General features: G+C 40.7%; 2 protein-coding genes across 2 annotated transcripts; both read right to left on the bottom strand.

Moving 5' to 3' along the window:
- Window positions 1–284: 284 nt before the first annotated feature.
- CCDC86 (coiled-coil domain containing 86) lies at window positions 285–5,765 on the bottom strand. Its single transcript, XM_060771214.2, has 4 exons — window positions 5,491–5,765; window positions 3,076–3,205; window positions 2,338–2,412; window positions 285–804 (listed from the first exon to the last, which is right to left on the bottom strand). The coding sequence occupies exons 1-4, from the start codon at window positions 5,694–5,696 to the stop codon at window positions 685–687; spliced, it is 531 nt and encodes a 176-aa protein (XP_060627197.2). The 5' UTR covers window positions 5,697–5,765; the 3' UTR covers window positions 285–684.
- A 1,324-nt stretch (window positions 5,766–7,089) lies between these two features.
- On the bottom strand, window positions 7,090–24,733 carry LOC132772276 (membrane-spanning 4-domains subfamily A member 15-like). The gene is made up of 7 exons (XM_060771226.2): window positions 24,611–24,733; window positions 16,634–16,809; window positions 14,785–14,904; window positions 14,136–14,192; window positions 12,375–12,512; window positions 10,658–10,777; window positions 7,090–9,602 (listed from the first exon to the last, which is right to left on the bottom strand). The coding sequence occupies exons 2-7, from the start codon at window positions 16,805–16,807 to the stop codon at window positions 9,594–9,596; spliced, it is 618 nt and encodes a 205-aa protein (XP_060627209.1). The 5' UTR covers window positions 16,808–16,809; window positions 24,611–24,733; the 3' UTR covers window positions 7,090–9,593.
- Between the last annotated feature and the right edge of the window lie 1,970 nt (window positions 24,734–26,703).

Below are 26,703 nucleotides of genomic sequence, written 5' to 3'. Positions count from 1 at the left end.
GATGGTGGGCCTTTTAAGTCCATTTTTAATGAACTCTACAATATATTTGGAGAGCTGTACTCAGCTGGGTGCTCAGAGACACTCTGGAATCAAAATCCCACATAATCCTTGGACGTGTGCTTTGTGAGCTCATACTGCTGTGAAATGCAGTCCAGAAGGTACTAACAGTACTAACACTGTATTGATAAAATGAAGTTCTAGAACAGCTGTAATGACTGCAATAATTTCCCCACTCCACCCCAGACATCAGTGAAGAACCCCTTAATAAATGACAACCATGTTACTTGTTTTCTTGTGTCACAGGTATACACAAATATTAAGTTTAATCCACACTTTCATTGTCACACTTACAAAAGTCTGGAAGCTAGATATCCTAAAAAAGTCCTTCAAAGCTCTCCTCCATTTCAGCTACCTTCTGGGATTTAAGTGTCTTTAATAAGATTTTTAAAGTTCAGCCTGCTGCAGACTGCATCACCGACACCAAGAAAAAGCAAAGAGGAATTTCAGCTAGATGCGAGGCAGATGCTTTTTTGAAGAATTGATTTTTCAGTGGCAAGAGAAACCAGGTAAATGCCACCAGTGCATCCAACGTCCCCACTGCAATGGATGCAGGACCCTGATTTATGTCTCTACCAGGAAATCAATTCCATATGTCCAAAGGAGGGATCACTTCCCATCAAGTTCTTATTCCTTGGCTGCTTTATGTTGTCCCTGCTGTTTCTGCAGAAGTTTCAGTGTGTCTCGCTTCTCGATGCGGCGCAATTGCTTTTTCTTTGCACGCTTCAGCTTTATTGGGTTCCGAATCTGGAAGAAATGAAATTAAAAAAAAAAACCCAAAACAATAACATTGCTGATCTTACATCTCTTGTATAATAGACTTAGCCACACTTTTGAGAAACAGTCAACTAAGAACTAGTGTTTGAATTTGCTCAATGTCCATAAATTGCTAATAAAAATGACAAAAGTGGATTTTAGCTGCATTGATGTTGTATCAGTCTGTCTACAGTGCCATCCATTTTATTACATTATGTTGCCATATTATCATAACTAAAAATGACTTCAAACGTAGCCATGCAACCAAATTTTCATAGCAAGAGCAACTTCAAAAGATCTTATCTGGCAGATAATGTGTTGCATAGTTTCATCTACACTCAAGTGTATTAGCTTCCTATTGTATAGTTGAGGCTATGAACCCCTGAAGCCTGAATTTTCTTCTGTTCCTGCTACTCTTGGGGGCAAGCCATTCTTTCTTCATAGCCCACACAGACTGGTTTTATTACACTTGGGACAGAGCCATGGTAATTGCAAAACGAAATGAAATAATAATGCTGACACTACAGTAGTCTCTCTGACAAAGATGTCCAAGAGACTAAATGGGTCACAGAAAAGCAAGGGTTGCTCCATTAAGGTTTAGCTCTTCACAAGCCAATTGAAGTGGCACACAGCCAATGAAAAAAAGAGGCATAGAGTTTATGGCCAAGATAATCAATCAGCAGCTCATGTAATAATGGAGCGAGCTCATTTCTCAGCATACAGTAACTACTTCATTGTGATTAAATACTGAAGAAGCCAGGGAACCAAGCCAAGACAGACATCTATGTGAGATCAACACACCTGATTGTAGTCATAAGTAGGTCAACCTGGGGCAGGACAGTGTTCAAATAAAATCTGTGCCATTCAAAGTCCTCTGGATCTCTACAGGACTTCCTTGCTTGAGAAATGGCAACAAGAAAAGTATACTGAATGCTGCTTGTATTAGGATACTCATAATCCTTATTTGAAATTCTCAGGGTCCTAAGTGTTTTGGATTTTGGAATATCTGTATTTGCATATGTGTGCATAATGATATATCTTAAGACCTGGCTTTTTACTAGAGCATTTGACCCATGTTAATTTTGATATTTGTATGTATGTGTTTTATCCTGTATAATTTCTGCAATGTAAATCGCCTGGAACATCTTGGATGGAGGGCGATTAATAAGTAATTAAAGATGATGATATTGGTGATAGAAGTCTAGTCTAAACAAAAAAAATCTTTATATACATTTTATGTACATAAGTAATTTTATACAACATGGTAAAAATAATTTTAGGCATGAAACTAAGTTTGTTTACATCAGGAAAAAAGTGTCATCATTTCACCTACCCATGTGGATAATTTTGGAATTCTGAGTAAGGGATACTCAAGCCTGTAATGTTATGACACATATTTACTAAGGTGGTTCAGCTATCAGAAGGCCTGAACTGAGTACTTCAACAGTACTTTTACTCTACCTTATTGGAAGTACTGCTGCAGTACCTTCCTAGCAAATGAAAAGAACTTGAACCAAGACTCACCACTTGCACTACTTCTGCTTTTCGCTCATTTTCTAGCCGTCTTTTTAAGTTCTCTTTCCTTCGCTGCTTTTTCTCCTGAAGGGCAGGAAACACAGGTAAAATGATCAAACACACTTGTAATTGATTCAAAGCTTACCAAACCATATTAATTCAATCACTCCAGTTATTATTAGCAACTAGCAATTATTATCTAATTTAATACTACAAGAATACCCCTTTTTATTTTAAAATCTTGTAAAGAAGCTTCTTTATATATTTTCCCAGAACTACCATCCCATCACCTTGAATTTTTGTCTTGGTCTAGCTAGATTTTCATAGCATTTTGGCAGGTGGTGACAGTGGGTTACACAAATACAGTAGAGGCTGGTGAAAGCTAATAATAATAATAATAATAATAATAATAATAATAATAATAATCTGGATACATTTTGGAAGAAACCTTTAAGTAGTCTCTAGAAGGTTTAAAATGTTTTTCTTCACCAGACTTGATTGTTTCATTTTATATATGGATGTTGCTAGTAGATGTGAATAAAAAATTCAATGAAACACATCGAATTGTACATTTTTGTTGTAGTCTACACCTATTCTTTCCATGCCATTTCTGCCTCTGGTACCAAATTTTCTGTTAAAGTAGTAATGCTCAGAAGCAGTTCCTTCATCAACTGAGGGATAACTATACTCATATATAGTGACAAAGTAATCGTTTCTAAATAAGGTACTCTACACTACATTTCTCACCTCACGCTCTCTCTGCTTTTCCTCTTCCAACTGTCGGGCAAAGTCTTTCACTAATTTCTTCTCCTGACGTTCTTTCATCTTGCGTTCCCAGGAGGTACGCAAAGGCTTGTCCTTAGTCATGTGGGAGAACCTAGCAAAAGGAAACACAAAAGTCATAGCTAGCCAAGCAGCCATCAACTGGATACACTAATTAAGGCATCAGTTAAGACATCAATCTGTGTGCTTGAATGAGTCTCAACAAGTCCAATCAGATACATTGGAGAAAAGCTTAAATTTAATCACAGGAAATGATTGTGTGGATGATATATAACTGTTTCAGCCTGCCATGATTTAGTTTAGTCATAAAAGAAGCAACAACAGAACAATGTGCATAGTGCTCTTTATTTATTTATGCTATTTCTACCCCACTTTTCTCCACTCCGAAGGGGACTCAAGGCGGCTTTAGTGTTCTTCCACTAAACCTCAAGTCTGCAAGCTAGGTAAATGAGATGTAAGTAAGAAAATATATAAAAGCTTGAGTGAAGTAATGATTAAGAGTATTGGACAGGAGCTTCAGAAGCAATGTTCAAGTGCTTATTAATCTTATTGGATGAGATAGGCTTGTTGCAAGGATAAAATAGGGAGAAGAACCAAGTGAACCATCTTGAGGTATCTGGAGCAAAGCCATAAAAAGAAAGACATAAAAAGAAACTGAAGAATGAATGTAGTGCGACACCACTTTAACTGCCATGGCTTAAAAGCTAAGGAATCCTGGGAATTGTAGCTGGGCGAGGCACCAGCACTCTGAGGTGGAGAGGTCTTGGAAAACGAATTCTCACTGAAACTTGAGAAAAGGAATCAACTGCAGGCTGCATCTGCACTGCAGATTTCATAATATAATCATAAATAACAAAACTTTATTTATACCCCGCCACCATCTCCCAGGGAGACTCAGGGCGGCTAACAAAGCACTCCAAGATGCAAACACACAAAATAAAAAAATTGACAGAAACAATAACATAAAAAGCAGTCAACATAGATGATTCACTTCACAACCTCCCTTCCTGGAAAAATCAATAAAATATAGCCGTAGTTGCAGGTATAAACAGTAATCAATCTCAGACATGTAAAGTGCTTGATGAAATCTTTGGGTCTTCATGTACATTCATTAAAGAAACCAAAATATGGTCAAAGGCTTAGGAAAAAAATCATGTCTTCAGTTGTGTAAGGAAGGCTTGGAGGGTAGGGGGCTAGCCTGATCTCCTTCGGGAGGGTATTCCAAAGATGGGGGGGGGGGGGGCCACCACCGAGAAGGCAGTCTCTCTCACTCCCTCTCTCATTCCCACCTACCGCACCTGAGATGGAGGTGGGACCAAGAGGAGGGCCTTCCCGGCTAAACAGTATACTTTCTCCAGTGGTGTGGGGTGTAGACGTCCTGTAATAATGAGGCATGTATCATTAAGAGCCACATCTTTCTCTACCAAACACTTTTTAGTAAAGAGCACATAGCATTGAGCTATGGCGGCATGGCAGAGCCCCTGGTGGTGCAGTGGGTTTAAGCACTGAGCTGATGAACTTGCTGATCAAAAGCTCTCATGTTCGATTCCGGGGAGTGGGGTGAGTTCCCTGTTAGTCCCAGCTTCTGCCAATCTAGCAGTTCTAAAACATGCAAATGTGAGTAAATAAAAAGTACCGCTCTGTGGGGAAGGTAACAGCGCTCCATGCAGTCATGGAGGCATCTACGGACAACGCCGGCTCTTCGGCTTAGAAATGGAGATGAGCACCACCCCCCAGAGTCAGATGTGACTGGGCTTAATGTCAGGGGAAAACCTTTACTTTTAAAGGTTTAAAGGTAAAGGTTTTCCCCTGACATTTCCCTCGTGCAGGAGGGAGGGGAGGGTGTTCTTAAAGTGGTGTCAAATTGCATTAATTCTACAGTGGAGATGAACCTTAAGAAATAGGTAGTATCTAATTATTAAAGTGATTCAGGAGACCCAACAGCCACGAAGTGTTCTTCCTCCTGAGAGGAGACATGATACCCATGTATAAATATGTGAGGGTAAGTCATAGGGAGGAGGGAGCAAGCTTGTTTTCTGCTGCCCTGGAGACAACAAGAATGGCTTCAAACTACAAGAGAGGAGATTCCATCTGAACATGAGGAAGAACTTCCTGACTGTGAGAGCCGTTCAGCAGTGGAACTCTCTGCCCCGGAGTGTGGTGGAGGCTCCTTCTTTGGAAGCTTTTAAACAGAGGCTGGATGGCCATCTGTCGAGGGTGATTTGAATGCAATTTTCCTGCTTCTTGGCAGGGGGTTGGACTGGGTGGCCCATGAGGTCTCTTCCAACTCTATGATTCTATCCCTCCCCCTTAAGAGACGCGAAGCCCCCAAGGCCAATAAACACAACCTCCCGCATCTCCCTCTTCTTGCTCTCTCACCGCTTCTTGCTGGCGTCCTTCCACACTCGGCCTGACTTCGGCCTCCCTCTGGGGACGGCTGGCGCCTCCTTCCGCTTCTCTCCCGAAGGGGCTGCCCGACGCTTCCTTGAGCCTCTTTCCTCCAAGGCAGCGGCTTCTTCTGCCTTCCCAACCTGCTGGGACGCTTCATTCCGTTCCGCCTCTCCCTCAGCGACCGGCGCCGCCATTTCCCCGATTGACTTCACTCCAAACTTCCTCTCTCCACGTGGGAGACTCCAGGCAGGCCCTCTCGGATGACGTCAGGGCCGCGCAATTGAATGACGCGCCGAACTGTGACCATAGATCAGGCCTGGGCCAACTTCGGCCCTCCACGTGTTTTGGACTTCAACTCCCACCATTCCTCACAGCCTCAGGCCCTTTCCTTTTCCCCCTCAGCCGCTTAAGCGGCTGAGGGGGAAAAGGAAGGGGCCTGAGGCTGTGAGGAAGGGGCCTGAGGCTGTGAGGAATGGTGGGAGTTGAAGTCCAAAACACTTGGAGGGCCCAAGTTGGCCCAGGCCTTCCACAGAGTTACCCTTCACTGCCATGCTGGGATCTCTGTAATGTGGGAGGCTGGTTTGAACTGCATCCTATGGAAGAGTCATATAATGCAGCTCTATTAAATTCAGACTGCATTATATGACCAGTGTAGAACCAGCCCCATAAGGGGCAGAGCTCTCCAATGCCAGAAATACAGCTTAATGGTGTAACATTAGAAAATGTCTATTTCCGCTACCTTGGCAGCCACCTCTCCACCAAAGTCAACATCGACACCGAAATACAACACTGCCTGAGCTTTGCAAGTGCAGCTTTTTTTTCCAAATGAAGCAGAGAGTGTTTGAGGACGGGACATCCGTAGCGATACCAAGGTGCTTGTTTATAAAGCTATTGTCCTCCCAACCCTGCAAGATGAGGACTGTCTACAGACGTCACATGCAACTCCTGGAACGATTCCATTAGTGCTGCCTCCAGAAAATCCTGTTAATCTCTTGGGTAGACAATCAGATAAATGTCAGTGTGCTGGAAGAAGCAAAGACCACCAGCATTGAAGTGATGGTCCTCTGCCATCAACTCTGCTGGACCGGCCACGTTGTTCGGATGCCTGACCACCGTCCCCCAAAGCAGTTGCTCTACTCTGAACTCAAGAACGGAAAATGGCATGTTGGTGGATAGGAAAAGAGATTTAAAAATGGTCTCAAAGCCAACCTTAAAAACTCTGGCATAGACACTGAAACTGGGAAGCCCTGGCCCTTGAGTGCGCCAGCTGGAGGTCAACTGTGACCAGCAGTGCTGTAGAATTTGAAGAGGCACGAATGGAGGGTGAAAGAGAGAAACGTGCCAAGAGGAAGGCGCATCAAGCCAACCCTGACCAGGACCGCCTTCCACCAATGTCCTCACTGTGGGAGACGATGCTGATCAAGAATAAGGCTCCACAGTCACCTATGAACCTACCGCCAGTACACTGATCCTGGAAAACTATCTTACTTGGACAATGAGGGATCGCCTAAGTAAGAAAGTAAGTAAGTCAGTCAGTAAGGGCAGAGCTGGGAATATGTTAGAAGCCTTGTTAAAAGGTCCAGTTCATTTGTAGTGTTTCAATAACAACATACTTGTATTTATTGTCTTGCTTTATTTTTATCTTGGCTTTCTTTCTCCCAACACAGGGACTCAAGGCAGCTAATAGCAAACATGATACAATAAACATAAAACAAATGCTTACAATGTGAATATAAAAATAAAACCCTTGTGTCATGGAATATAAAATATGAAAATACATTTTAAAACAATGTAAAGCTTTATATTTACTATCTGCCCTCTCAAGGGTTCTGCCGGGGTAGAACATCGGCTGCATCCATACTGAGGAAGGAATGCAATTTGACACCACTTTAACTGGCCTGGCTCAATGCTATGGAAAGATGGGGGTTATCGTTTGTTAAGGCACCTGCACTCCCAGCCGAGAAGGCTAAAGGCCTTGTAAAATCACAACTCCCATGCTTGAAGTGTCTCTTTCTACATATGAATGTACAACGAGAAACACATAGAAAAAAACAAGTTCCATTTATTTTTGGGGAAGAGGACTTTAAACACTAATACAAATGCAGAAGACAAATAGGAGGGAAGTGCTATTCATATTAGATACTCTTAAAAACCGAACCCCAAAATACAATTTAAACATATTTGGAAATTGGCTTGGTCCAGATCAAAATATAAACACATAATGCCAGCAATGCATTCTTCAGGGCAATATTAGTGCAGAGGCTTAGGCTAAGTGCTCATTTCTATACATAATTCAAATGTATGCAGTAGTATGGTTTTATTATTTGTACATTGTAAGTGCAAAGGTTCTTGATATCTTGATGGTTTCCTTTCGAGCAGGCACGGGCAAACTTGGGCCCTCCAGGTGTGTTGGACTTAAAATGTATCATAAGGAGAAACAAAATACTGAATTTTCACTGAAATTATAGAAAAAAGGAATCAGATATAGGATTCATCACACAGAGAATGAACACAGTTTGACACCACTTTCACTGCCAGGATTTAATGCTATGGATTCCTGGGTTTTGTAGTTTGGCGAGGCACCAGTCACTCTTTGGCAGAAAAGGTCAAAGACCTTCAGAAATCACAGCTTCCATGATTCCATAGCATCCAGCCACAGCAGTTAAAGTGGTGTCAAACTGCATTAATTCTACAGTATAAATGCTACTGTAAGTGTAATGCCTGACTAATTTCCACATCTAGTAGAAATTGCCTTCTCTCTTTATGTGCCAGTTTATATAACTCCTATCCCTCAGCCAGCACAGCCAGTCAGGGGTCTATGGGAATTAAGTGTGTGTGAATACAAAGACTGCCACAACGTTTTTCCTAGTGTGTGTTATTCAGGATGTAGGCAGTGAGATGGAGCAGATGGCATGCCTGCATTTTCCCTGAGCTGAAAGAGATCTTGCACATACAAAACTGGCATATCAAGGAGATATATTTAGGAAAGTCTCAGAGGAAAAGTCTTATCTCTTCATTTGTGAAGTGTATAAACTGTGCACTAATGTTTTATTTCTCCTGCCTCCAGAAAGCAAACCATAGAGCAGCGCTAACCTGTCAGGACGGTACAAATGTTAAATGGCTCAGTCACTGAACTGAATGACTTAATGAGTCTTTTGCCACTCTACTCAGAGAAGGGAATGGTTCAGTACTCTTTCCTTCATTGCCTGATCCTATGCATGGCTGTTCAGAAATAAGCTCCATTGCAGTCAGTGACATTTCATAGAATCATAGGATCAAAAAATTGGAAGACGGCCATCCAGTCCAACCCCATTCTGCCAGGCAGGAAAATCAAAGCACTATTCTTGCATAAGATTTTAGCCTTACTGGGAAATAGTACAGATATCTACTTACAAATACATTTTATTAAATTTAGTAGCTTCTTCAGAAACAAGTATATACATCACTGCAGCCTTAAAATACTAGTGCAAGCTACAGAATGGAAGGTAGATAAAGATATATTTCTCTTTCTTCTTTGACCCTTTACACACAAGTGAATAAAATTCCACATCTGCTTTGAACAGGAATATATGGCAGCGTTGACTCAGATAACACAGTTCAACGCAGATATTGTGAAATTTTCTGCCTTGAGATTCTGGGTAATATGGCTGTGTGGAAGGACCCTCTGAAACAAAATGGTTGAGGTTTTGATAAAGAGGGTTTTTTGTGACAGGGCCTCACAGGAAATATTTACCATGTGATTTGCTGCATGATAATTAAACAGCTACTTCAACAAACTCACAACCCCCACTCTCAAATGTATGGTCATTTGCTAGACATTAAAAAAAAACTTTCACACAGATTTTGAGTTCCAATCTAACATGTCAATTTTAGGAAGAGCTTGTTGATTTCTTTCCTCCTTCACAGGCAAATCCTGAGTTTGTTTTCTAAAGAGAGGGGCATACAATGCAAAAAGCCATCAGAATTTAGAGGAGACTTCTTTTCATGACTGTGTTCTGCCTTGGAAAGATGGAGAGGCGTTCCCAGCCATTTAGCATCCAGCAAAGAAATAATGTTGATGCTCAATACTACAACAGGTGGTGTGACAGGAATTACAGTTTCTGGAAAGAGACAAAAAAGACACCCAGTATTAATTATTTTGTAAAGGCAGTTCTCAAGTTACTGACATCCGACTTACATACAAGTCATAGTTACAAACTGGGCTGTGACAACAGGAAATGAGAGGATATCTGCCCCTAGAAAGGGATATTCACTCTTTAAGAGTTGTCATGACAAAATGTGTTCCCACTGAAGCTTCCTCACCAATCCTTATTTCCACAACAACACCAAAATTTCAAAATCCAAATGTCACTGGGGCAGAGGTGAAATCTTCTGAATAGGGGCGCAAACAGCAAAAGAAATGTTACAGGCTTGTCAGCCCTTCCCTTTGATATCCAAAATTTTACAAAATTGGTTGGAGTTACACTTAAAAAATGTTTCTATTCTGACTTTCATACAAATTCAGCTTAAAAGCAAACCCACAGAACTATCTTGTTCTTAACCTGAGACTGCCTGTACTTTATTCCTTCTGTCCCTACAAGCATTTTTGCTCATGTATTTACAGACCACAAAAATATGAACAGGACTGAAAAAATAGGATCTAATAATAATAACAACGTTATTTTTATACCCTGCCACCACCTCCCCAGAGGGACTCGGGCAACTTACAAGGGGAATCGCTAGGGGACAAGGGGACAAGCCCAAAAATACAAGGTAAAACATGCACAATAAAATAAAAAGAGAACGAATTAAACAAATTAAAATCAACAACAACATCAGAAAAACAGTTACAAACACAAGTGCACATTTTAAAAACAGTAAAATGGCTGAGAGACTAAGTGCTGATCAGGCAATGTGCATAGTGATTCATAGCTTTGAAGGGCTTTGTTCATAGTTTGAAGCCTGGCTGTCAAAGTCAGAAGGAAGCACTGGGCAGGGTTAGAGTTAGGAAAAGTTACTTTTGAGGGGCAAGGGAAGAAGGAGCATGTTTGGAGCTAACAGACTGCACCTAAATTTATTGTTGTATTTTAGATTGGTTTAGAAAAAAAGGTGGACTGCTTTAGAATTAAATATGTTTCAACAACAGCAAGAGAAAAAAGTAGAGTTCCCTTCTCACCATCCACTGATAGACCTCCTGTCTTGTGGCTCTGAATGCAGTCACCACGGCAGTGACCGCTATGGATATTTCAAGGAATGAAAGGATGATAAAGGCCCCATTGAGCCCATATGCCAGATTCTGTGGACAAAATAAGAAATGGTCATGCTGATTGCCAGTGATCCAGCTACTTTGAAATCAACTTATTATCATTCCAGATTTGGAAGGACCATCACAACCCATTGCCTAGGAATGCAGGAATTCATGCCCCTTTCTGGTTTAAAACCAAAATACAAATTATTTACTTCAGTTATTTTTGGTGTAAATGTAGTGTATACCTAGGGTGTTTCAGAGAGTACTAACTTTTCTGGAACATATAGAATTATACCAATCCTAACCTTTACATTTAAAAAACACACACAGTATTTTGCTTCACACGTATCATCCACAAGGATTTTGTAATGGCTTAAAAAGTTAAAGGATCATAAAACTAAACAAAGCAAATAAAACCAACTGTATTAATATCCTGGTGCTCCCGGTGGTGCAGTGGGTTTAACCACTGAGCTGCTGAACTTGATGAACAAAAGGTCACAGGTTCAAATCCAGGGAGCGGTGTGAGCTCCTGGTGTTAGCCCCAGCTCCTGCCAACCTAGCAGTTTGAAAACATGCAAATGTGAGTAGATCAATTGGTAACGCTTTGGCAGGAAGGTAACGCCGTTCCATGCAGTCATGCCAGCCACATGACCTGGGTGTCTACAGACAACGCCGGCTTCTCAACTTAGAAATGGAGACGAGCACCAACCCCCAGAGTAGGACCTGACTGGACTTAATGTCAGGGGAAAACCTTTACCTATTAATATCCACAAATTCAACCATTTTAAAAAAAGTTGACAATGTTTTACCTTAAAGCCCTATCTTAAAAGTTAGATTTTAATAATACAGATAATAGTCAGAAAAATTGTAATCAGAAAACAGACTGCTACTATATGCATGAGAGCTGGCATGATAAATGGTTTGAATTGATCAATTATGCTGTATTTATTACTTTAATTTTAATTTTCTTTTAGCATTAAGTTTATTATTATCTATTTTACATTCTTGATGTTGTATAATTTTAATTATGTAATTGCATGTTTGCCTTTTTGTATGTATATAAACTGCCCTGAGTCCCCTCGAGGCGAGAGAGCAGTCTAGAAATATTATTATTATTATTATTATTATTATTATTATTGAAGCCCACTAGATGACCTTGGACAAATCACACTCCCACCTTCAAAGGAAATCCAATGCAAATCCCCTCTGAACAAATGTGGCCAAAAAATAATGTGATCAAGGTTGCGTGAGAATCACTGTAAGTTGAGAATGACCTGAGGGCATGCAACTATATGGTTTTTTGAAAAATGTCATTCAAATTTCAGGGAAGAATACTTTTACCAAAATTCTCCTCACTGCAAGAGATTCATAGACAATAGCAGTTTTCTATGCTATCTGCAGTTTGAGATTATTATGAGCAAAAAATGCATGTAGTATTCTTGTCCAGAAATGTTATTTTATGCACATTTCTGAGTGTTTCCCTCTTAGAATAATTCCCAAACGGTGAAGCTTCTCTTCTATCTAAGATTGCCATCAGTTTCCTGATGCTCCCAAAACCCATGATTTAAAACAGTTTGGGGAATATTTTGAATCCCCTGCCACCTTCATGACATACATACCCACACAGAAGAGTTGGGAAGCTTACCGTGTTAGAACGGCAATACCCATAAACATTGCATACAGTTGAAATCCTTTTCTCTTGTGCAATTTCTACAGCATGGAGGACTGTTGCAATCAGGGCAGAAAGAATGACGAGGAAGTTGGCGATGAGAACTGCTTTCACCTTCATCAGTAAAATGGAATGAACAAAGAAGTGATGCATTTATTAGATCAGCTCTGTGTCTTTGAAAAACACTTGACAAACTTAGAATATACTTTCCTGACCTCATTATCATTTCATGGCATACACTTAGTTACTTCTTGATAAGGGGTACTCCCTTGCTCCTTTGGCTGTTTTGATTAGCAAGATTTGTACATTGTTGCAAAGCAAATCGCCTTGCTAGATAGCAGTGGAAGTTCTATGTCCTCTCCTCTTCCCAGCAGCTTTTAAGCCCCAGAAGAGTCTCCTGCTAAAGCTATTGCTCCTTAACCTATATACTGTAGATGGAAAGGAGAAGGAAATTTAGTTGAAGATACAGCTGATCTCTGCTGGAGAGAAATAGAGGGTGCTCACACTAATAATAATAATAATAATCATCATCATCATCATCATCATCATCATCATAATCATCATCATCATCACAATCTGTCAACTGCAAAAGGCCACCTTACTTGGATCTGCACACATTATTCGAAAATACATCACACAGTCCTAGACGCTTGGGAAGTGTTCGACTTGTGATTCTGTGATACGAAATCCAGCATATAGATCTCATTTGCTGTGACATACTGTGGTTTTGTGTCAGTAAAATAAGAATGATATTAATAATAAACTTTATTTGTACCCCGCCACCATCTCCCCAAAGGGGACTCAGGGCAGCTAACAAGCCCATAATTACAGTATAGCAAAATAAAATACAAAGAAGCAGAAAATACAATCAAAATAAATACATGAAATAACAAAATAAAATAAACAATTACAAAATAACATGATAGAGAAATAGAACACAGTGGGCGGGCCAAATGCACTAGGATAAAATTTGATAAAACCCTGGATGAGATAAGTGGTGGAAGACTGTGTTTCTGAGAAAGGAGCTCAAAAGGAACGAACAATGGGGTTAGACCTTCATTAAAGGTGGGGGGAAGTGCATCATGAGTATGGAACTGTAGTTGGAACAAACAAAATATGGAATATATATTCACTCACCAAAGTGAGGTGTATTTTATATCCCATCCCCTTGGAGCCCTGAGCAGTAGCAATTTCATTATTTGCACCATCTTCCCACTGTTGCCCTTGCCTTTACTGCCTAAGACTTGGCAGATGTTGGGGGGCATTTCTTGAATGGGGCACAAAGGGTTATTCTCTGTGACAACAACAACAGTTTTATGTATTGTCGAAGGCTTTCATGGCTGGAATCACTCAGACCTCACCTCTGAGGATGCTTGCCATAGATGCAGGCGAAACGTCAGGAGAAATGCCTCTAGAGCATGGATATAGCCCGAAAAAACCCAGAAGAACTGAACAACAGTTTTATTTCTTACCTGCCTCTTCTCATAGTTTGAAGCGTATCATAGGGCAGTCTTGCCCTTGGTCGGCCCCTCTTCCTTTTACCTTCCACCTTCCCCAGCATAATTGTCTTCTCCAGGCTTTGCTGTCTCCTCATGATGTGGCCACACACACACATACACATACACACACTTAATCCATTGTAAACATGCACAAGCAGTATCACCATCACAAGAGACCTCTTTTACCTATATGGTTTTACTCTTCAGTAAACCCATATATACACATGGAAATATTTACCAGCCAAATATGTTCTCTTTTCTCCATTTCCACAAGCAATGACCCAGCAAACAGTAACTGCACAAGATAGGGGGAAAAAAAAAGAACAAGCATCAGGAATGAACCTCTTTGCTCTCTCTCTCTCTCTCTCTCTCTCTCTCTCTCAATCTCTCTCAATCTCTCTCTGCAAAAGCCAAAGTACCCAGAATCAGGACAGGACGATAAAGTTCAGAAATAATTCAAAATTATTCATTTTACTTTCTGATCAGTTTATTCATTTTTTTCTATAAAAAAAAATAAACTTGTAGAACCACTTAAAGGTCCTCACTTTATATTAAGTGTGTGTAACAAACAAATTCATTTTTGCATGGCAAAAATATGCACATATCTATTAGACAGAAGCAGAATGTGCAACTGACTAAACATTTGGGTGAGACATAGTCAGCAGTGGGATAGGGTGGATGATTTACTACTTGTTGCAACTTGGTCCCCTTTTTTCAGGCCTCTCTGCCAATAGCAATAAATGCCTCCCTTCTCACCTTCAAGAGCTCCTACGATATTAATTGGAGCTGATGGAAACTGCCATCATCTATATCTAGAGGGCATCAGGCCAAGAAGGTGTTCTATAGAGCAGTGAGTGATTTCCCGTTCTCTCAGACAGCGTGCTTACCAAGATCCCAATCCAGAAGTAGACACCACTCTTCACGGTGAGGCTCTCAAAATTATGCTGCACTACAGTCAGGAGAATGCCAAAGCTTATCTGTGTAGCCCCCAGAACAATCAGTACAGCCTGGAGAAGAACAAGGAGGTAGGGGATCAATATTTGTGGATGTCATGCATCTCATCAACCCTAATTATTCTGCAATTCATCTCAATGTCACCAAATATATTTCTCTTCTTATCCTAACCATGACAGCTATTTCTCTTAACCTTGCTTGGCTTGTGCAAACATTTTCCTCACTGTTATCTATTTCCAAGAGCCAAGCTTGTTCATAGTCACAGAAGTCGTAACAGGTATATTTACCAGAGCATATAAGACCATCACCCAAACCTCTCACTGGCTCTGGATGATAATTACTTTTTGAAAAAAATAAACATGAGTCTGAAGGGTATTCTGGTGTCAATGACCAAACTGCAAACACCAGAGAGGCATAGCAGTTAAACTGGAACAATCACCCTGCAGTTGTGTATTATCAAATGGTCCATAGTCTAACCTCCTTTGGGATACTACTCCAAGCAGTTTGTCAGCTCAGGATTACTCTGGGGTCTGAAATTGCAGGGCCAAAATATGCAACCAAGGGATGACATCTTGCAATGTTACTGGGAGAGGGGTCTTATATAAAGAGTAGCCCTTTGTGATGGCAATAAGTATGAACAGTATGTGCCATTCAAACAGACAAACAAAAACACCAGGAAATGAGAACACACTGGTAGTGACAACCTTCTTCAAGCCTTCTCTAGTAATATTTATCTATGATCCTGTTGCTTACTGTTTCTTGTATGTAAGTTCTGGTATGCAGCTTCCTTTACTCTATTGTTCCTGAGAAGTTATAAAAGGGGCTGCAGACCACATGCTCTTTCTCTCTCTCCTTTTGACTATGTGACCTGTTGATAGCTGTTTTGTTATGAGACATGCCTTGGCCGGATAACACAGAGAATTATATCAAAGATATTTGAACCTGGACTACTAAGTTCATGTGCTGAACACATGAAGTTTGTATGTAAACCAAATATGATATTTTTTTATCAAAGTCTACTTCATTTTGGTCTCTTGAGTGCATGATATAAAAAAAGTTGTTTTATTGGAGAATATATATATTTTGGGTACTAAAATACACTTCTAAAGCTCTGCTATTTTTATGCACTGCAAATCTGTTTTCCTAACAGATCAGAGATAACAGGTTATTCAGTCTAACAACTGAAACCACTGTCTTGCATAATTATATCTGGTTAATATCCCCCCCCCCTTCTGCCTCTCCCTCTCCCACTTTCCACTTGATACCAGCTGAACACCTTCTTGGTGAACCTCACTGTAATTTGGCATAGGAAGGAATGGACAGAGACCTTCCTTTGACCTCTCGCTGCTGTGGAGAGCACTTTTCTCACTGGAAAGAAGGGAAAAGTCATCTCATGTGGCAAAGCTTTCCATCACCTCCCTCAGGATTCTATCCTAAAAGGTTTTTGGCTCTTCTCTGAAAGGTCATGCTTTTCTAAAAAGTTATGATCTCCAAAAGGTGTTTTTCCAAAAAGTTATGAATGACATTTTCCATGTGTGTGTGTTTTCTTGGTAGCTTTCTTGTCCTCTGATTCCTCCTCTTCAACCAGGGGGTCAGAAATGAAGATGTTCTCAGATTAGGGAATGTTAAAAAGCAATGAAATATGATAATAAGGGGACTTCATGCATGGTTTCTTTTTGGTCATTCATTTTCATTAAGATTCTTGAAAGAAACTTGGTCTTGTACAAAGAAATTCTATAAACCTGGATCTGGGCCTAGATTGATAAGTCTGTAGCTCCTTACTCCAAGTGCTTTTGGTTGTATATTCTTAAGCTTTTTCGGCTCGGGTGATATCATCTGTGACGAAGTCGACCCAAGCATTGTGACAGGAGGAGCCTCTGCCGACTGCGGACCCGTCTGTGGGATGACCTGTGTGATGATTCTTACATTTCCACAATCTGTCACAGTAGAAGACATTTCTGCAGCAAAGAGAGGTAATACACATTAAACAGAGCAAGATGAAGTGAAAAGGTGCCATGTTTAACTACCAGTATTAGGGTACTTATCAAAGTTGAATTGAAGTATGGTAGCAATGTGTAGTATGGCATTCACTCAAAAGACCACATTAATCAAAGGAATGCTAGTGTCACTGTGTGAGAGACAGGACAGTCAAAGAAATTGGTGGAAGCACAGCTGTCGTTCAAGGAGTTCAAGACCATTTTGAAGTGGTATTTGAAATTTGAGAATGTTGTGGAAGTACAATTATAATGGAAATGTAAGTATGCAACAGAACCTTCAACATTCCTAACAACTGCATGTGTTTGTAATAAGTTTGAGAGGCATGGTACTGAATGCGATTTGCACAAGGGAAGACCCAGGAGCCCTTGCACAGCAACAAGTCCTATTTCTTCTGCTATGGTATTGAACAGTTTAAAATCTCACCACAGAAGTCTAGCAAACAATGTGCACATGAGACAGGAGTTCGAAGAATGAGCATAGGATGTGTTCTTAAAACAGCAACATTGAAAAGTTTTCATCCTAAGATTATTACATGATTGATTTTTACTTCCAAAAAGATGGTGCCCCACTGCACTACCACCAAGATGTGAGAGCTTACCTCAATGAGAATTTGCCAGGACAATTCATAGGATGAAGAGGTGCAGTTGAGTTTCCCCCATGCTCTCCTGACTTAATACTCCTTGACTTCTACCTATGGGGGACCTTAAAGGATGTAGTGTATCATAGAAAACTGGCTACATTGGTGGCACTTTGGGAAGTAATTGAAACGGCATACACAGTAATACAAGTGGACACCTTGGTCAACATTGCTCAAGCAGTAGTTCACCAGAATCAGAAGTGCCTGGATGCTGATGGGAACTACTTTGAGCACCTTTTGTAACTGCAGAAGGCATATGTGACTTGTATTCATCTTTTGTTATCAGTATACTGTATTTTGAGGATTACAACTTCAATGCCGTTTTTCCTTTCTTAAAATGTGCATTTTTTGCACTCTCTGTATTTGAAAGAATGTCATACAGAAGATGGGGCAGGCTTGTTTCCAGCTGCTCTAGAGACTAGGACATGGAGCAGGGATTCAAACTGCAGGGAAAGAGATTTCATATGAATCTCCAGTTGCTAAGAGCTGTTCAGCAGAGGAATATGCTGCCTGGGAGTGTGATTAAGTCTTCCACTCCGCAGGTTTTTAAGCAGAGACTGGAAGACCATCTGCCAGGAGGGCTTTGATTGTATGTTCCTGCATGGTAGAATGTGGTTGGACTGGATGGCCCTTGGGGTCTCTTCCAACTCTTTGATTCTATGATTCTACAGGGTTGCCATAAATCAGCAAGTGACTTAAAGGCACATAAACATACACATCGTTGTATGAAAACACATGACATCCAAGAGAAATAATTACAGCCAATTGTTTCATTTTAAATTGTTTTAAATTGCTTTTAATTTTTTTTAGATTTTTAGCTATTCTTGTAAGCCGCTCCGAGCCCCAGGGAAGTGGTGGCATATAAGTTTAAATAATAAATAAATAAATAAAAATGTGGTACAGGGATTCTCTAATGTTGCAGCACTGACAGGGTCCATTGCTTCCGTTAAGATTGAAAATTCATGCAATCCCCTTCCAGATTGAAAATTATTGCAAAAGATCTGCATTATTGCAAAAGATCTGCAAAACAGGAAAGCAGCAAAATCTGTGAGTCAAACCAGAATAGTTACTGTTCACAATGGTCTGACTGGCTTTAAAAAAGACGCTTGTGTTGATAGCCCAGGGTGCACCTACATTGTAGAAATAATGCCATGGTGTAGTTTGGTGAGGGAGAGAAGGCTAAAGACCTTGTAAAGCTATAACTCACAAGATTCCATAGTACTGAGGTATGGCAGTTAAAATGGTATCAAACTCTATTAATTCCACAATCTGGACTGAGCTGTTTTTTACTTTCTGTGCCATTCGTGTTTCTGATGTAGATCAGGCCCTTGACATCTACTACTTACTCTTTAAAAAGCTGGTCACATACATCTATTGATTCCTTCCCTTGTATTGTCTTCAGAGGCGAAACAAGATGAAGGCCAGATATCTAAGGGCCTAATTACACTGTGTAATTCTAAGTGCAAAGAATCCCCCCTTGCACTCCACACTGTGGTACCAATCCAGATCTGAGAGGGAGTGCACCACAAAGAAACACATCCTCATGCTCTCCACAACATCACAACCTTCGAAGATTGGGTGTCAAAGAGCCATGCAATTTGAACATCAACACTGCTTTTGGGAAGGAAGATATACTGTAACATGTAGCTGCAGGTCACCTTTGTCTGATGTTCTGGTACCCAAGGACAGGGAGAAGAATTATCAAACCAAATAAAAAAAATAAATGTATGAATCTTAAAATAAGTTAAATGGGGTAGCAATAGGGAGAGAAATGGGGAAAATAATAATTAGTTGTCAAATGGGTACTTGACTCAGGGGAAGGCAGGAAAAAAATAATCACATCCTCAGCTGCTGCAAGAAGATCACGCAGACAGACTACAAGCAGAGGCATAACACTGTTGCTCAGATGATTAATTGGAACTTGTGCCACAAAAAACTGCCTGCGACAAAAAACTGGTGGGATCACAAGCCCGAAAAAAAATAACAGAAACTGAACACATCGAACTACTCTGGGACTTCCAAATTCAGACTGACAGAGTTTTGGAGAACAATTCTCCTGACCTCACAATTGTGTTAAAAACCAAGTATGGATCGTCGATGTTGTGATCCCAGGCGACAGCAGGATTGAAGAGAAACAACTGGAAAAGCTAACACGATACAAGGATTTAAAGATTGAACTGCAAAGGCTCTGGCACAAGCCAATAAAGGTGGTCCCAGTGATGATCAGTACATTGGCCTGCCCTTAAACACAATCAGCACTGACAAAATTACCATCTGACAGCTGCAAAAGGCCACCCTACTGGGATCTGCATGCATTATTCACCAATACATCACACAGTCCTAGACACTTGGGAAGTGTCTGACATGTGATCCAATACAACAGCGAGCATAGCAATCTTGTTTGCTGTGTACTAATCTTGTTATGTTTCAAATAATAATAATAATAATAATAATAATAATAATAATAATAAAGTTATCAAAGAAATAACACTTTAAATAAAAATTAAAATACATGTGTAATGCAGTTTCATTAAGTTTGTCTTTGCTTTTAATTACTGTACTTTGATGTGGTATAGTATAGTATGGAGTATACTATTAGTTAAGCCTATTTTAACAGTAACTCTCAAGCAATTCTCAAGTAATTGGAAACTACATTGATCTGGCATTTAATACCCCCATGAGTGCTGGTTAACTGAGAAAATAATAATACTGAAAGAAATAACCAAATGTAATAAAATAGACAAAAATAAATAAATCAGTGGACTGCTCTAATGTTCCTATGGTTCAAAACAAGAATGAAGAAACTTATGGCCCTCAGATGTTGTTGTTAAGCTGCAATTTATTTATTTATTTATTTCTTGCATTTATTAACCGCCGCTCTCAGCCCTAGGGCGACTCGTGGCGGTGTACAGTACATAAAAGACAATTTACAATGAAACCAAGATAACAAAACTAACATCACTAATACACAACATCTAATTACACTAAAAAATCCGCTCCGAATTGCCATCATTTCTCTCTATGGGTTATGTCCACGAGGACTAATGGGAGTCATTCCAGCAACATTTAGAAGACCATCTGTTCCACACTTGTGATACAAGATAAGATACAGAGTTCTGGCAAGAAAGAGGACAGTAATTTGACAGACAAGAAAGCAGTGAATGCCAAAGGAAAACAAATGTTTCCACAATCTGACAGCGCACAGATGAAAATTCATTTTAATAATTTCTCCAAAATCTTCCAGGGAAAATGCAGCTGAGGGTGGGAAGCAATTGCTGACATCAATACCAGGAAAGATTCTGGAGCTGACCATTAAAGAGACAATCTGCAAGCACTTAGAAAGGAATGCCAAACTCATAAAAAGTTAACATGAGTTTCTCAAAAAAGAGTCATGCCAGATGAACTGTATCTCTCTTTTTAAAACAGAGATACAAATTTGGTAGATGAAGGGAATGCTGTACATATAGCATGTCTTGATTGCAATAAGGCCTCTGACAAGGTCCCCCATGACATTCCCACAAGGAAGCTGGTAAAATGTGGCCTAACAATGCTACTGTTGACTGGTCAATCCAAAAAGGCTGCTGACTAATGTCTAAGGGGGGTTGCTTTTGTGTTCCTCTGAAAATTGTGTGTGATTTGCCCAAGGTCACCCAGTGGAATTCCATGACCAAGCAGGAATTTGAACCCTGGTCTCCAGAATCATAATCAAATGCTCAAACCAGTATTACTCTAATTCTCTACATCCTGAGTATCCATGATTCAAAATTCTTGAGTCCAGAAGTGTTTTGGATTTTGGCATACCTGTATTTGCTTATTAGACACAGAATCATAGCCCACGTGGGCCATCCTGTCCAACATCTCATTAGATATCTTGAGAGACCCACTAAATATGAAATTAATTTATGTATGATACACCCTTTGTAAACATAGGTTGGGTTTTTTTACACAATAGTATTAAATAGTTTTATCATGCAATCAAGTCTATGTACATTGAATCATCAGAAATAAAAAATATGACATTAGTCACCCATGTGGCCAATTTTGGATTTCAGAATTGTGGTTAAGGGATTTTTTTTATCATGTTAGAAGTGAATTGGAGTCATTTCTGGTGTGAGAGAATTGGCCATCTATAAGGATGTTGCCCAGCGGATGCCCGGATGTGTTACCATCCTGTGGGAGGCTTCTCTCATGACATAGAACAGGGGTCCACAAACTTTTTCAACAGAGGGCCAGGTCACAGTCCCTCAAACTGTTGGAGGGCCGGATTATAATTTGAAAAAAAATAATGAATGATTTCCTATGCACACTGCACATATCTTATTTGTAGTGCAAAAACACTTATACACAATACAATAATTAAAATGAAGAATAATTTTAATAAATATAAACTTATTAGTATTTCAATGGGAAGTGTGGACCTGCTTTTGGCTGGTGAGAGAGGATTGTTGTTGTTATTGTGTGCTTTCAAGTAATTTCAGACTTAGGTTGACCCTGAGCGAGGGCCGGGTAAATGACCTTGGAGGGCCGTATTCGGCCCTCGGGCCTTAGTTTGAGGACCCCTGACATAGAATTACAGAATCATAGAGTTGGAAGAGTTCTCAGGTCCCCCACATAGTAAGCTGGAGATGACAGGCAGGAGCTCACCCCATCTCGCATATTTGAACTACTGATCTTCAAAACAGCAGTTCAGCCAGCATAAGGGTTTAACCCATTGCGCCACTGCGGCTCCTTGGATAAGGGAAGCATATATAGTTCATCCTAAATAGTCTATGGAAATATAACCCACACAGGGTATCCTACTTTGTCATAGGAATATATTCCAAATAATAAATATTATGATTTGTTACCCACAACATTCAGAGCTTTCCAAACATTTCATGTTGGTGTTACACTTTTTAGACATGCATCATTTTGCAACACAGTAATTCACTTTTACTTGCAAACCGGAAGTTAAATCAATCACTTACAAGAGATACAGAAAGATATATAAATTGTATAATGGGGACACAACGTTTCATGAAAACCTTTCATTTATATTTTTAAAATATGTGATTCAACACACATTTCCAAGATCTTCGTCATTTCTCATTGCATTTGATAACACATCTACACACTGCAGCCAACATACTGATGAGTTACGACACACAATTTGGAAAGCTCTGCTATAAAATAAAGATGAGTATATTTTACACAGACAGTCATTGAGTTACAAATATCCGACTTACAAATGACTTATAGATAAGAATGGGGTTGAGGCAACAGGGAATGAGAGAAACCCACCTCTAGAAAGAAAAATCACTACTAAAAGACTTCACGGGGGAAAAGTGTCTTCACTGAAGCTTTCTCCCCAATCCTTGTTTCACAATAAGCCATTTTTTCCCCAAAATCCAGTTATTACATGGGCGGAAAGTGAGGTAGAATCTTCTGAACAGGGGCACAGACTACAAAATAAGCAACACTGGGGTGTTGCAGAAGATTCCCTATGCTATCGAAAGCTTAAAAATATGTATTTGGCTAGAATCATAATTGTAAAAATGTACATGTTCCAACTTACATACAAATTCAAGCTAAGAAGTAACCTACAGAACCTATCTTGTGTGTAAATTGGGGACTGCCTGCATAGTATATCCTAGACATGGGCAAACTTGGGCCTTCCAGGTGTTTTGGACTTCAACTCCTACCATTCCTAACAGCCTTAGGCCCCTTCCTTTCTTTCCAGTCCTTTCCGCTTGGACCTGGAGGGTCCAAGTTCGCCCATGTCTGGGATATACTATGCAGGCAGTCCTCGTGTCCCAGCAAAGACCATCAGAAAACACAGTATTTTCTGTTGGTCATGGGGGTTCTGTGTGGGAAGTTTGACCCAATTCTATTGTTGGTGGGATTCAGAATGCTCTTTGACTGTAGGTGAACTATAAATCACAGCAACTACAACTCCCAAATGTCAAGATCTATTTCCCCCAAACTCCACTAGTGTTCACATTTGGGCATATTGAGTATTCGTGCCATGTTCCATCATTGTTTGAGTCTACAGCACTCTCTGGATGTAGGTGAACTACAACTCCAAAACGCAAGGTCAATGCCCCCCAAACTCTTCCAATATTTTCTGTTGGTCATGGGAGCTCTGTGTGCCAAGTTTAGTTCAATTCCATTGTAGGTGGAGTTCAGAAAGCTCTTTGATTGTAGATGAACTGTAAATCCCAGTAACTACAAACTCCCAAACAACAAAATCAATCCCTCCTGCAACCCCACCAGGATTCAGACTTGGATGTATTGGGTATTTGTGTCAAATTTGGTCCAGTGAATGAAAATACATCCTGCATATCAGATATTTGCATTATGATTCATAACAGTAGCAAAATTCCAGTTATGAGGTTGCAGCAAAAATAATTTTACGGTTGGGGTCACCACAACATCAGGAACTGTATTAAGGGGTGGCAACATTAGGAAGGTTGAGAAACACTGCTATATAAAGGAAGTTTCTGGGTAACAACCCCAAGGCTGCATCTGCACTGTCCAATAACACAGTTTGGCACCACTTTCATTACCATGCGTCATCACACTAGAGAATAAATCCACTTAAAATCCGCTTTTGACCTCCTGCAGAATTCCGGGGTTTGTAGTTTAGTGAGGGTATTAAAGGCTCCTCCCTAAACTACAATCCCCCGAATTCTGCAGGAGGCTTAAACCTGATTTTAAGTGGATTTATTTTCTAGTGCAGGCAGGCATGGGCAAACTTCAGCCCTCCAGGTGTTTTGGACTACAACTCCCACAATTCCGGAATTGTGGGAGTTGTAGTCCAAACACCTGGAGGGCTGAAGTTTGCCCATGCCTGCCTAGTGTGATGAAGCGCCATGCAATGGTCTAATCCAGTGGTTCCCAACCTGTGGCTCCCATGTGTTATGACCTACAACTCCCAGAAATCCTAGCCAGTTTACCAGCTGTCAGGATTTCTGGGAATTGACGGCCAAAACATCTGGGGACCCACAGATCATGAGAGTTGTACTTTTTACAAGGCCTTTCGCCTTCTCTGCCTAGGAGTGCAGGTACCTCACCAAACTACATCTCCCAGGGTCACGGAGGAGGAGAGCAACAACTCAAAAAGACAAAGAACGCAAGGGACTCACCGCCGGCCAAGTCCTTTCCAGTCTGAACGGGTGGGTTTGGCGGGGAAGCGCCAGCGTCCGGAGGCGAAAACAAAGTAGCTCCTCCCTCTCTCCCCAAAGCTCCCGCCGAGGAAGGGGGGGGGGGGGGAAACAGGCCCAGTCCCTGAGAGCCTCAGCCTGGAAGGCTTCCCGTGCAGGGAAGAGCCTGAGCCTCCCTCTCCCGGCTTCAGGAGTTCAGGAGCATCTCCAACATATCCAGCTACTCGCCACTTGTTTTTGTTGGACTTCTGAAGGTCTTAAGCCGGTCCTGGCTCAACTTGGAGCAGAAATAAACCACATACACAGCAAATATGAGGATTGAGTGAAAAGTAATGCCTCCACCTTCGTAATTCATCAACAGATGGTAGTACTGGCATGCGGCAGGTACTGGCTTGTTCAGTAGACTCTTCTCTACAGTTCCATTTTGGCGGAAAGCTTTAGCATTGAATGGTTGTGTTGTTAAAGTGCAAAGTATGGAACCCTGCCCAGATGATCAGTCAATGCGATTTAAGCAACATGCAGTCATTGAATTCTTGACAGCAGAAGGTGTCACCCCAAAGGAGATTCATCAGGGAATACAAGCTGTTTATGGAGCCCCCGGTGGCGCAGTGGGTTAAACTGAAGACCGACAGGTTGCAGGTTGGAATCTGGAGAGAGCGTGGATGAGCTCCCTCTGTCAGCTCCAGCTCCCCATGCGGGGACATGAGAGAAGCCTCCCACAAGGATGTTTTTTTTTTTTTTGTCGTGTCAGGAGCGACCTGAGAAACTGCAAGTCTCTTCTGGTGTGAGAGAATTGGCCGTCTGCAAGGACGTTGCCCAGGGGACGCCCAGATGATTTTTTGATGTTTTATCATCCTTGTGGGAGGCTTCTCTTATGTCCCCGCATGAGGAGCTGGAGCTGATAGAGGGAGCTCATCCACCTCTCTCCGGATTGGAACCTGCGACCTGTCGGTCTTCAGTCCTGCCAGCACAGGGGTTTAACCCACTGCGCCACCAAGGATGGTAAAACATCAAAATATCCGGGCGTCCCCTGAGCTATGTCCTTGCAGACAGCCAATTCTCTCACACCAGAAGCAACCTGCAGTTTCTCAAGTCACTCCTGACACGGAAAAAAAATGGCATAGACCAGGGGTCCTCAAATTAAACTCACCCCCCCCCCCAAATCAAAATCCTGGCTATGGGCCTGGGTCCAAGGCACTCTCAGAATTTTCCTTCAATGTCACAGTTCAAAAGCATCTATCTTCCTTCACTAAACCTTCCATATGGTCCAGCTTTCACTTCCATAGGTTACTACAGAGAATACTATTGCTTTAACTATGCGGATCTTTGTTGGATGACACATAGGTGTGTCCTCAATGTCCTCACTGCAGGAGAACATGCAGATTAAGAATAGGTATCTGCAATCAAATCTATGAACCTACTTGGTAGGCAATCATACTCGGCCAGGAGGGATCACTGATGATGAAGATGAAAAGTAAAGGTGAATTCAAGCCACCAAATGACCGAGAAAGACTGTGAATGAACAATTAGAAAATATATTATAATAATTTTATGCACTGCATGAAATTAGAATATGTAAAAGTGATAGAACTGACAGAGCTGTATTTTTATAATGTTGTATGAATGATGTTGGATAGTAGGGGCAAGTGTATATCTGACAATAGATGATGTAACAAGCCAGCTGTAAAATGTTAAATGTTTTTAAAATAAGTAAATAAATAAAAAAAATAAAAAACCAACTCCTGAAATCTTAGGGCCCTTCCATACAGCCCTATATCCCTGAATATCAAGGCAGAAAATCTCACATTATCTGAGTGTGGACTCAGATAACCCAGTTCAAAGCGGATATTGTGGGTTATTCTGCCTTGATATTCTGGGATAGAGAGCTGTGTGGAAAGGCCCTTAGTCAAGTAAAAAAAAACCCAACAAAACAAACCTTTTTTGCTCCACTGATCTCTTTGTCAGTTAGATAAAAGCAATGGATCCCTCTTCGGAATATAGCAGGAGATGGTTTTATGACACAGAACATTGGCATGCCTTTAAATTAAATTTTAGTAATATTCAAAATTACATTT

This window comes from Anolis sagrei, chromosome 1 (genome assembly GCF_037176765.1).
Source record: "Anolis sagrei isolate rAnoSag1 chromosome 1, rAnoSag1.mat, whole genome shotgun sequence".
In the NCBI taxonomy this organism is placed as follows: Eukaryota; Metazoa; Chordata; class Lepidosauria; order Squamata; family Dactyloidae; genus Anolis; species Anolis sagrei.
This window is presented reverse-complemented; position numbering and strand designations above follow the sequence as displayed.